This window comes from Bacillus rossius, chromosome 3, assembly GCF_032445375.1.
Source record: "Bacillus rossius redtenbacheri isolate Brsri chromosome 3, Brsri_v3, whole genome shotgun sequence".
Lineage (NCBI taxonomy): Eukaryota > Metazoa > Arthropoda > Insecta > Phasmatodea > Bacillidae > Bacillus > Bacillus rossius.
In genome coordinates this window covers 103846926-103859379 of record NC_086332.1, presented here as the reverse complement: position 1 = coordinate 103859379, position 12454 = coordinate 103846926, and the positions used below count along the sequence as shown (strand labels likewise).

The 12454-nt window shown below is 32.0% G+C and overlaps 1 protein-coding gene across 1 annotated transcript in view; it reads left to right on the top strand.

Moving 5' to 3' along the window:
• Positions 1–9024, top strand: part of LOC134531482 (beta-galactosidase-1-like protein 2) — a 61050-nt gene extending 52026 nt beyond the window's left edge. Inside the window, exons 11-12 of the mRNA XM_063367193.1 lie at positions 2531–2750; positions 8890–9024. Of these exons, the coding sequence (XP_063223263.1) occupies positions 2531–2750; positions 8890–8958 (289 nt within the window). The 3' untranslated portion in view covers positions 8959–9024. The remainder of the gene's footprint in view (positions 1–2530; positions 2751–8889) is intronic.
• The last annotated feature ends 3430 nt before the right edge of the window (positions 9025–12454 follow it).

Here is a 12454-nt window from a genome sequence, read left to right as displayed (position 1 = left end):
AATTCCAGGATTACAGCGTATATTTTATTTTTGTGATTTATTTTTCGTTTTTTTTTATTATAAACGTTTATATTGTATATTCCAAGACAGTTTTGCGATCACAAAAATATTTATTTGGCACACCGATACGCTTCGTACGACCCTCTATGTTCATGAAAGCTAATATATACAGGTTAATACCATCTTACGCGGTCGGTTATCTGAATTAAAGTATGAAATTATGTACTTGCGACCTTGCGTACTTTACTTTCATGCTTATAAATTCAGACGAGTTCATTGTTGGCCTCTTCAAACAGTATTAACCAACTGGACAGGTTGTTTACATTATTTTTTAATATTTTTTTTAAATAACAATGTTTAACTGTGCTAAGCAATTTGTACTATTGCATTATTTTTGCAGGAATTTGCGGCAGTATATTTTGTGATATCGCATTTTTTTGTTCAAATTTCCGTATAAACATATATAAATAATTGATTTTATTAAATGAATTAATAACAGTAAAATAAAAAAAATATTTTACAAGTAGGCCTATTAAAATTATTTAATATTATATCATAAGTAACCTTCCATTTTTTCCATTTTTTTTTCAGTGTGACGACGTTTCTTTAACTGGAAGTACGCGATAAATTTACAGATTCGTTTGCTCGCATACTTGCATACTTCACGTCCAGTTCGGACAGCCTTTGTGATGTCACTTCCGGAGTCTTACTGTATAAGTATATACTTCAGGCGAATACAGACACGACCTTCGGCTCACAGGTAAAGCAGATACGCCCATGCGCAAAATAGACTTCATGTTAAACGTCCGTACTTGGTGCGCACGCATTTCTTCGCATTTTCGGTGCCTACTAAAAAATTATAACTTCAAAAATCATATATCTAAAGAAATTTTTACTAAAGGTATGATAATTAACATGATTAACTTACGTAATTAGCAACTTTGCGTGTTTTACTTAGTAAAATTCAATTGCAAAGCGTGTTAAGCGGGGTAAGGTACTTTTTGTATTTAGTAAACCGTATATCTCCAAAAAAAATCAATCAGGAAGTAAAAACGGAGCATGAATAGTTTAAATTATGAATAACAAAGTTTTCTCTTTTTTTTATCAAATTCGTTTGCAAAGGAGGTGAAAATGATGCAAGTTAGGTTTTACAATAAAAGAATCTTACCTCCAAAGCAAATTATTTGGGTTGTAAACAACTGAGGACGAATAATTAACATAATTAGTTACCTAGCGTGTTTAGCATTTTTCAAAATTCAACATCAAAGTTGGATAGATAATTTTCAAAGAAATAAATTATATCACCAAGCAAATAAAGTGAGAGACCAGAAATGAGCAAGAATAACCGATACACAATAACTTGCCCAGTGAGATTTTTTAATTTTAGTTTTTGCAATGTGACTGCAAAGGGGGTGACTTTATTTTATAACAATAAATAATATATCGCAAGAGAATCAAGCACACTATAAGGAACAGAGCAACAACAGCCTACGTAGTTTCGTATCATTTTTATTATGGTTTTCAATATTCAACCACAAAGCTGAAACTAATCAAGCGGGAGGTAAAGTATTCGTCATGATTAATAAACTTACGAAATATACTAACTTTTTCACCACATTCTGAAAGTCTTTCTTCAGGGGATGAAAAGAGTGAAAATATGGTGTCGTTATAAAAAATCTTAGTTTAAGATATTAGTAATGATTTATTTACCTACTTGTATTAAAATACGTTCTCTTATTCATATGTTCCGAAATTTCAACCTCTAAATTAGAAACGCAATTGAGTATTGCTTTGGAATATAAATATGGCATCTATCAAATCACTATATGGTACATTTGGCCAAATAAATTAAATTTAATATTAATGTAAATGAATTATACGTCCTGGATTTTACACCTGTGGCTGTAAAAATGGATGAGTTTTGGTTTTTTGGTTAATATTCATCGTAATATTTACTAAAACTCTAATCCTAAATATTCAGATAGGCATCCCTGTGGGGAAAGAGAAGAGGTATGAAAATGTTGTGATTTGGTTACAAAAATACTTTGCAAAGCTACTAATTTACTAATAAATAATATAAGAAATTTGATACATGTTTCTACATACCAAAATATGCTTCAAATATATTTAAATATTGTGGGTATATCTAAAAAAAAAATTTAACAGGAGAAAGTCTGATTATCATTATTCTGTGCATCCAACAAAATTAAATGAAAAAAGAGTTGTAAAAGTTTTTATGATCTACATAATAATGTAAAAGCGTTTTCAACTATTCACGTGATTTTTTTTCTTAAATGGTAAAATATCAGCAACCTTAAATTTGTGCGAGGAAAGCGGTGAGGTATTAGCTAGTTTATTATAAATTAATACAAATATATTGGTTTAAAACGTCCCAGCCATTATTATGATGTCGAAGTAAGAAATGAAAAAAAAATATATTTTTACGTTATTTCCATGGTAATGATGAAAAAAATTTATAATTTTGTCATATTAATAAGGAACTAGGTCCTTAATTAGCGTGTTCTTCTAGTTTGAGCGGCTGGCAAGCAGTGGGTAAAATGACCGAGCCAACGCTGTTCCGAGCGGTTCTGGACATAGAAGCCCCACACGACACCTTCATCAACATGTCGGCCTGGGGCAAGGGGAGCGTCTTCGTGAACGGCTTCAACGCTGGCCGCTACTTCCCGGCCGCCGGCCCCGCCCAGACCCTCTACGTCCCGGCGCCGCTGCTCAACAAGGGGCGGAACGAGGTGCGTTCACGTTTGCATCTGTGCTGTGTTCGTTCTTAAACAAATGCACGTAATCATCAAATTAAAAAATTGCATGCAAAACATTTTATAATCAAATCGTTTCTTCCATACTAGAATTAGGTGCCTTATTAGTCATTATATTATATTTTCGTCTAACACGGTTAATATTGTATTGTTTTGACTGGCTGAACTTAAACAAAATGAACATTTTATATATAGCCCATACTTTTGCATTATTAACTGGTAAAGTTGAGATTTTAAAATTTTTTATGCAGTATGAATAAGAAAAACCAAATTGAATAAATGATTGAAAATTTAGGTTTAAAGACAATGATGGGTGCTACTGCGTATATTGGATCAATTTCTTTGAGATAAATTTATTTTATTTAGTTTAGCCTTTAAAAATCATATACATTCTGATGATTTAAATTATTATTTATGAAATATTTAATTTATTTTTTTAAATAAATTAAAACATATCACATAGGTAGGTGCTTTATAATTTACTTTAAACTTAAAAGTTACAGTTTCATATTCCATTTCATTCTTCTTATCCATATTGCACAAAAACGTATAAAATGCAACCTTGGGGGCTTATAATACAAATGTATGCCAATTAATTTTATTTTAATTTTTTTTTAATTTTAACCACTCAAAAAGAATCCAAGTATAACCATAATGAAACGGGACATGCACCCAATAAATAACCAAAACTGTTTATAAGTAAATTTCACAATCATGGGGTGAAAAATATTTGTCTTCTTGTCTATTTGTTCGAGCATCAATAGATAACTACTTGAGGGATAAAGATGAACTTTTTTTCATTAGAAAGGACTTTGGCTAACTTAAAAATTAGTCTGTAAATAATTAAAGGATTAAATCCCTAAGGGATTGAAAGGGGTGGATGTTGTTTTAACATATTGTTTCGATTTATTATGTGGAGAGATCTTGGTTCTTAAGGGATAGAGCCCAATTAAGTGTTATTACTGTTTTATTGATCACTAATATTTACATTAATAATAAACAATTGTACTTAGTATTGTCCGATCACAAATCACTGGCACTTAAAAATATCCAGTCATCTCAGGTCACTCAAAGTCTGTCAAGTTCTGCAATTCACACTCCTCACTGGAGCTAGGCTAAACACTCGTTCATCCCTTACCACGCGCCTGTCTACACACATACAGTCTCATGCCACTCTCAGTCGCCGCTCTCTCACGATACAGTCACACTCCGCTTCGCGCCACTCTCGAGGGGGGGTCTCTCACCTTCTTCGCCGATGTCGCACTTCTCTTCGCTCTCGGAATCATCTCGGAACTCTCGGAACTCTCGCCGCACTCTCCTCGCGGAACTCTGTCGCCAAACTGACGCGGAGGCCGGCGTCGCTGTTTAACTTAATCAGAAGCGCCCTTCTCGAACCGACGAGAGCAGCTGTGACGAATCGCGTCATCCCGGGCCGACCCGATTCTCGCTACTCCTCGCGGCGGTCCGCGAAATTACCAAGGCCGCTCAGCAATATGTAACAGCGCCGAGGCATGACGATGCCTGGGAGTGTGAAGGAGGGGGGGGGGTAGTAGTTAACGACGACCCTTGTAATGCGGCCGGTCGCGCGTGGCATGCATTACGTCAGAGTAGGCACATGGCGTGACGTCAGTGGTCGTTCAGGGCTTCCAGCCATCTCCGAACCCGGCATCGTGGTCTGGTCCCTTGCGTTCGTAACAATATTTAATTACAGCTGAAAAACTATTCAAGCTAATGAAAATTTATTTAGTACCGATAATTAAGAAACGAAAAAAATCACACCAAAAAACTTACATTTTGCGAAAAATTATCCCTAAGGGGAGAAAAGTGGGGTAAGTATGTTTTAATGAATAACAATTTCTCCGAATTTAATTAAGCGTAATAAATGATACTGGGTACCAAAAATAAACATATAAATACATACAACCACAAATTATTTACATTTTTGCTAAATTCAGCCTCCAACAGGTAAAACAGTGGTAAATACTTTTTTAAGATTAATTATTATGTCTCCAAATTGAATTGAGCTCTATGTGTGATATTTAGTACGAATAATAAACATACAAAAATACCTACCGCAATTTTTATATTCTGTGAAATTTAACCTCTAAGAGAAGAAAAAGTTTAAGATGTTTTAAAAATGAATAATAATGTCTCCAAATTGAACAAAACTAGATAAATTATCTTGGGTACCAATAATAAATATACGAATCCAAAAAATCACAAATTTCATATTTTGTGATATTCAACTCCTAAGAGGTAAAAAAGAGGTGTGATTAAAGAATAATAATTATATCTTTGAATTAAATTAAGCATTTAAATTATAATTTATAAGCTACCAATAATACATATATGAATTCTAACAACCACAAAATTTACATTTTGCAAAATGCAAACCCATATCTCCGCATTATGTAAAACATAATAATTATTTTGTGTTCGAAAAATAAGCATATGAAAACTACCAACCACATTTTAGTAATTTGCGGAATTTAACCCCCGAGAAGTGAAAATGTTTTAAATAGGGTTTGAAAATAATTAATTATATCTCCGATGAAAATAATAAAAAAATGATACTAGGAACTAATAATAAACACACAAAAACTACCAACTACAATTTTACCATTTTGCGCATATCCAGCCCTAAGGTGTGAAATTGGGTAAGTATGGTTATAGGATAAATAATTTTAACTTTGAATTTAATCAAGCACAATAAAAAAAATTGGGATCCAATAATACACATACTAAAACTACAACTACAATTTTATTATTTTGTGGAATTCACACCCTAAGAGTGGTTAAACAGGTAGGTGTGTTTTTAAAACAAAAAATAACACTTCCAATTCAATTAAAACTAGAAGAAAGAACCTTAAATAATTATGCATCTTGAGTTACGTATTTCTTTTTTTAGTACATTAAAATTCGTATTTTAATGGAGGTGTAAAGGGGTAAGGTTTTATTTATATTAAAACATCTCCAAAACTGAATAGGTAAGACGTAAATAAAGTAAATGGTAAAAAAAAAATTATTTTACTTATTTGCAATATTATACCCCTAAAGGTTCTAAAGAAGTTAGTTAAGTTTAGTTGAAAGAAAAAAAACATACTTCTTAATCTACTAGATCTAAGGATTATAAATCAAGAATGAACAACGGACATACAAAGTTAGTTATTCTATATTATCAGCTTTCCGAATTTCGTCTTTTAATGGCGTGAAAAGGGATTAAGTTTTGTCTTAACTTGAATAATTCATATCTCCATAGCAAATTCAGCTGGATGTAAGAAAATTAACACGAATAATGTAAATAATTAATTACATAGAATTATTTTACAAATTTTCGATATTCGACTCCAAAGGCAATGAAACTGGGGCATGTTATTTTTTTATGGTTTTATATCACGTATCCAAGAAAATTAAGATGAGCAAGAATAACGTTCAAAATTATGATTAAAATCATTATTTAATTATTATTTAATGCCTTTTTTCTTTATTCGATCGCAAATGGAGTGAAAAGGTGGCCAATTATTATCATAAAAAACTTATCTTTGAAGGTAATCAAACGGGATGTAATTTATGTGGTATGATTTATAAATACGTAAAATCTACCAAATTATTTTTACAACTTGCAGAAGTTCTATTTTTTAAGAGGTAAAATATTGTAAATATGGTTTAGTATTAAACAATAATACCTTCTGATCAAATCAAACTTAATTAAAAATAATGGAAAAAATAAATAACATACCTTAAGCTACCTTCTATTATTCAACGTGCTCCGAAATATCACCTTTTTGATTGTAACTGGGGATAATATTATTTTATTAGCAAGATAAATTTAAACTCAGTATAAATATAAGCTTATTATAGCTAACTATTTTAGTGTTCACATCTGCGGTAAAATAAAGAAAGGATGAGTTTAGTTGTTTTTTTGGTTAACGGATACTGCTATATTTACTTAGTTCTAACATTTTACATTGGTATCCATGTGGGGGGAAAAGGATAAAGTTAAAAAATTTGGGAATTTTTAAAAATAATACGAAGGAAACAAAGAATCCACTAATATGTTGGATAATGCATTATATATCTGTACACCTAATTTCAAATAAAGATATCATTGTATTAATTATCTTAAAATAAAGTAAAAAATGAAATTATTGAATTATTCTAAGTATACCTTTAACAATAGTAAATTGAAGTTTTGGTATAAACGATGGCATAAAATTAACATCAAAAAAGGGCTCGTTTTTATCAATTTTTAAGTGTCTTCCTCATGACACGAGAATAAACAAAATTTGATTTCATCAAGGTTAAATACATCTTCAAACACACTATAATATAAGTTTTAAAAACAGATACTTTATATATAGTACTAAAAATTAGAAAGCCCTACGCCTACGCACAACCAATATTAAAAAATTATTCTTAAACGGTTTTGTTTTGTTGCATTATATCTGTTATGCACCTGACAATAAATTGTGTCAATTTCTTTAGTAAAAATGTTTGGAATAAAGCACATTTATTTCAATTTTAATATATTAACAATACCCTGAAATTGCGCGAATGAAGCCACGGGTTTTCCGCTAGTAATATAATAAGTAAGAAGTTTCACTTCTTTTGCGCGTGGACTTCATGCACATACTTTTTTTTATGTGTTCGGTAGAGTGCGAAAGTTGTAAACGTGTTCAGAACAGAGGGAATCGAAAAATTGAAGAATGATGGTTACGAAGTTGCAAAGCTTCAAGTAACACATCATACATTCATTTGGAAATGTTTATCCTGTGTCTGTCCTCGAATTTTATACAGTGTTATGTTAGCAGTCAAAAGTATGTCAGGTTGAAAGCGAGATCATTAGAGATGGTAATGCTCAACGACACAAATACCTAAAATGGGGATGAGATTCCGTCAAGACCTAAAGTAGTTGTGGAGTAATAAGAAATTTTAGAAACCTATGTCAAGGTGACCGTACCAGAATTTGAGTTTGCATCCTCTTTAATGTAAGTCTTCTGTCTTATCAATCGGTTATTCCACAAAAAAATTTTTTAAGGTTAGCACAACGTTCACATTTTATTTCCATATTTTTGAGAGTTCGAGATTCAAAGCAAGGCTTCCAGGCGGCTGGGAGATTAAAGCGATGCTAAAAGCTGGGTCCACACTGAATAAAAAATCATGTTAAGTAAAAAATTTATACAACATGTCAAAAAAAATATTGTTACATGAATATTTATATAATTTTACTATATTTTATAGAATATTATTAGTTACGAGTCAAGTGCTGGTAAAAATGGAATTAGGTAATAAATAATGGGTGTTCAACAGGTTGTATGACATTCGACGTTAGTGACTGGCATTGTAGGCCTGTCACAATCCTCCCAAGAGACCTTAAGGAGATAATTTCCTGCTCACAAATTCAAAAACAAGCTCAGTTAGTATAAACCTAGAGCCATAAAGTGCGTTTGCTATTTGCGGAATTACATCGAGAATTAAAGGCTTGTCATTCAGACAAAACTTTAAAAGTTAACATTTCTCCTGTCAAAGGTGTCAGTCATAAATCAAAATCTCCGGTAAAATATTGGCTCTGCTATGCCGTTTACAATCTCCCAAAAGTGGTGGCACTCAAAAGTTTATTTTCTTGCATGCTTCAGCAAAAATGACGCTCGCCGCGGCAGAAAAACGCATTATTTGTGCTAATACCGCGTTTACTACTGACACTTCGCATTTTGTTTTCTGACATGCAGTGTTGTGAATGAGGCATGTTATACAAAAAAATTATAAAATCAGTTTGCATTAATTTTTTTTGTTATTTAATGTGTCCCCACTGGAGAATAATACAATTTTGTCATTATACATCCATGATTTATTTTGATAAATTCATTTTATTAGACTTATTTAATCAAAAACATGCCATAGGGTACTAATTAAATACATACTTAAATCTTTAAAAATTAAATTTATAGTGCGCATTGATAATGTTGGCATATTCAAAATCAACCTTTGATAGCGCTGGATAATATATATTGTTGATTATTCCTTTTAACAGGTGAAAGCACTAAATAAAGGGAAGAAAATTAATAATTAAGTAACTTTGTTATTGTTTTACAACAAATTATTCAATGTGTTTCAGATCCTGGTGTTCGAGCTGTACAGCGCCGCTTCAGAGATTACCTTCTCCAAAGTGCCCATTCTCGGATAAAACCTTTCAACTATTAAGTTTCTTGTTATGAGCAGTAATTATGAAAATAAATATTCAAATACCATTCGTCCGATGTTATGACTAAAGAAAATGTTACTATTTTGCCTTCAAATTTATTTCTCTTGTTAGTACAATAATACAGAAGCATCATATTGTCACTGAATATTTCTTTCTAAATAAAATCAAGATAATTGAGCTAAAAACTACGATAAATAAGTTACTTCTCACTAAAATAGAATTGTTTAGTATTATTTACAATGTTATGGTAAAAAATATGATTTTTTACAACAAGAGTGTTAAAGTGTTTGCAATGTAAAGGCATAGACAAAATTTGTAAAGATTTTATTTTAAATACTTTTAAATACCATCAGTTGAAATTATAATACATTCTGTAATATTTTGTAATACTTTATTCACTTGCAACAGAGAAGATCTGTCACGCTCATTGTGTTGTGAAGACACTTGTACCAAAAGCTCCATAGAAGGCCTTAAATGAGACGTGGCAATAAACACCCTACACATAGCCGATAATACACGGCTAAAATGTCCATGAAAAAAGCACAAAATACTGAGCTAGCGGCATGCAATTGTTACATCTAGGAGAAGCGTGGTTTGAAGGTTCACGCAGAGCCGTGATTTGGAATAATGCTTGTATATAAATAAATCTCAACGTTTCAAATCTGTAACATGTTTCGGATGTGATTATTATATAAAAGGGGCTCAAAATGCGGCAGGTTCTAGGTTGTGGTGCATGTGGTGCCGACCGCTATCTTAATTTCAGATGTCACGCGGCAATCTCGGATGACCTTGACATTGACATTGAACTTTACTTTTATTCATTTACTGGCTGATTTATTAACATTAATTCGATCCTTGACTGATAAAAAAATATTTAACTAAAATTACCAAAGAATTACAGGTACAAGAAATAAAACAACAAATTAACAAATAAAATTAATTCATTTCTACAAGAACAAAAAAAACAAACAAGCAAATTACTAACATTTTTCGATTTCTGCATCTGCTACCCACGAATTAAAACAAGGTGGGAAGCCTCGCCACTCGCCATTACTTCATTTGAGAATCTTCTCCAAGTATGAATCGAAATACATCGTAGGCTGAATCTCTTTGGCATATAAGCCACCACGAAAAGGCATGTGGTCCAAATCTTCGAGGTAGTAGGTCCTAGGTTCCGTTTTGCGAACGTGGGTCACACGGAAATGTTTGGGACTCCAATTCTCAATAAAACCTTTCTCGAAGATGCCTTTCTGCTTGGAGATTCACACGTCACCGACGTTAGCTTTACGCTTATGTGGATCTTTTTCTTAATGTTGAAAAACACTGTTCGAAGTAAGTGATCGTCCTTTACGTATTTGGGCTTCATTTTCGTGGTAGAATTGTAAGTATTTTTTAAGATACTGATCACTTAAAATTCAATTTTTATTTAAAATATAAGCTAAGAAAATGTTATTTTCATTTTAAAATGCCCTAATAAAAAATTAAATATCAGCCATAGAATATATAATCATAATAAGCATTTCACTTACAATTAATTAACAATGAACACTTTTATCTTATTTACATAGAAAGTTCCATGGATTCATACACTTTTTTTTTTTAAAAAAAAAGGTTACTAAACAATCCAAGTACAGAAATAGTCACATTTTTAAAAAATTTAAGTAAATGCAATTCCAAAGGACACGGCATATTCAAGTACAATCTTATGTCTTAAAAATGTTGCATATTTATTATATTAGGAAAATAATGGCATGCAAAAACTCATATTCCCCTTAAAAATTTATTATACAAATTATTTTTATTAGTGAAGTATTAAAGTTTTTGTTAATTTTTTTTTTATTTGTGTACGGCCTAACAAGCAAGAGAAAAGAATAAATTTAAAATGAAACAGTAGCATCTATCTAACTACCTTCTATTCGCTGGAATAAAAACATTCCAAACAATACAGTGTTTACTCAACACTGATGTAAAATTATCCCCTTTATGTATATCTCATACGCTTGTATTAACTACGTAGGGTAACATACAAAATATTTTGTGACAAAACTTTGACTGCCATATCTGATAAACATTAAAATACTTTGTATTTTTTTTAATTTTTTTGCCACTGTATTATAAAGAACGTGTGAAATTATAGTTGCTAAACCACTGAAAGTTATATGCTAAAGTAAACAAATTTCTATGCAGATATTACTTACAAAAATAAGCTTAAAACCAAGAGCATTTTTCGAGACCGCAGTTCCGGGAGTCATGCGCGAGAGCGCAACGGACCCGGGAACACACGAGACGATTGTGAGGAAACGGTTGTATCCGCTAACGTTTGGTAAACGTAGACTTGATACTTCACATTTAATAATGGACATTACATACGGCTACATACCACTCACGGTAGTTAGGCAAAACGTAACCTAAGATTACGAAAACTGAACGAAATCATCTGAAAACCCTCAAAAATATTGCGAGAGGTATTATTTCTTTCCTGCCGTAATATAGAAACTGATAGTAGAATAGAAAAGTATTATCGGGCCCAGGCTTCAAGACTGTGGTGCCGAGATAGACTGGATCGTGAGAGTGCAGCGACTGAGTGGCGCAAGACTGTGTGTGGACAGGGGCGTGGTAAGGGGCGAACCATTGCTTAGCCTAGCTCCAGTGAGGAGTGCGAACTGCGGAACTTTGCAGACATTGAGTGACTTGAGAATAATCATTTTTAAGTACTAGTGAATTGTTATCGGACATTTTGGAGCACAATTATTTGTTATTAATGTAAATATTTGTTATTACTGTAACTGTGAAAAAAACATAATTGGACTATCCCTTACGAATCCAGTTCTCCCCACATAGGTCGTTACAATATAAACATAACATAATATCTTAATGAAAACATATAACCGAATTTCTTAAAGAAAACTCTAAAGTTTATTACAAATATTAATCCCAAAACTACATAATATATTTTAATAATTCACTTATAATAATACAGTAATCTTACTCAACATGCTTCATGCTAACTCAGGACCAAGAAACTCTGAAATCTGAATTCATTCCTGACTACAGAGATATATATTCACCAGCATCAACACACATATTGCCAATTTTCAGCATCATTGACGCACATTTATACACATAATCGCAACCAACAACATACATTTCACAACAAATTCGTCATCAACAAACACTGATATAATCTTCTCACATTACTTCACACTTTCGTCATAATCGACACACATTCGCCATCATCAAGACTCATTCAACATCATCGAAAATATTTTAACACTCATTCACCACTATCTATACTCAAATCGTTACACATTCCCACTAATCGAGATATTTCAGCACTTATCTGGGATTGTGACATCATGGCGGCCTTCTTGGACTCAAAATTCCTATAAATCTCTCAAAAATGACTAAAAATTAATTGAAATTTCCTTTTTCTTTGAGACAAGAATTGACGTGTTGAGGGAAAAATTCTCGTTTTTTC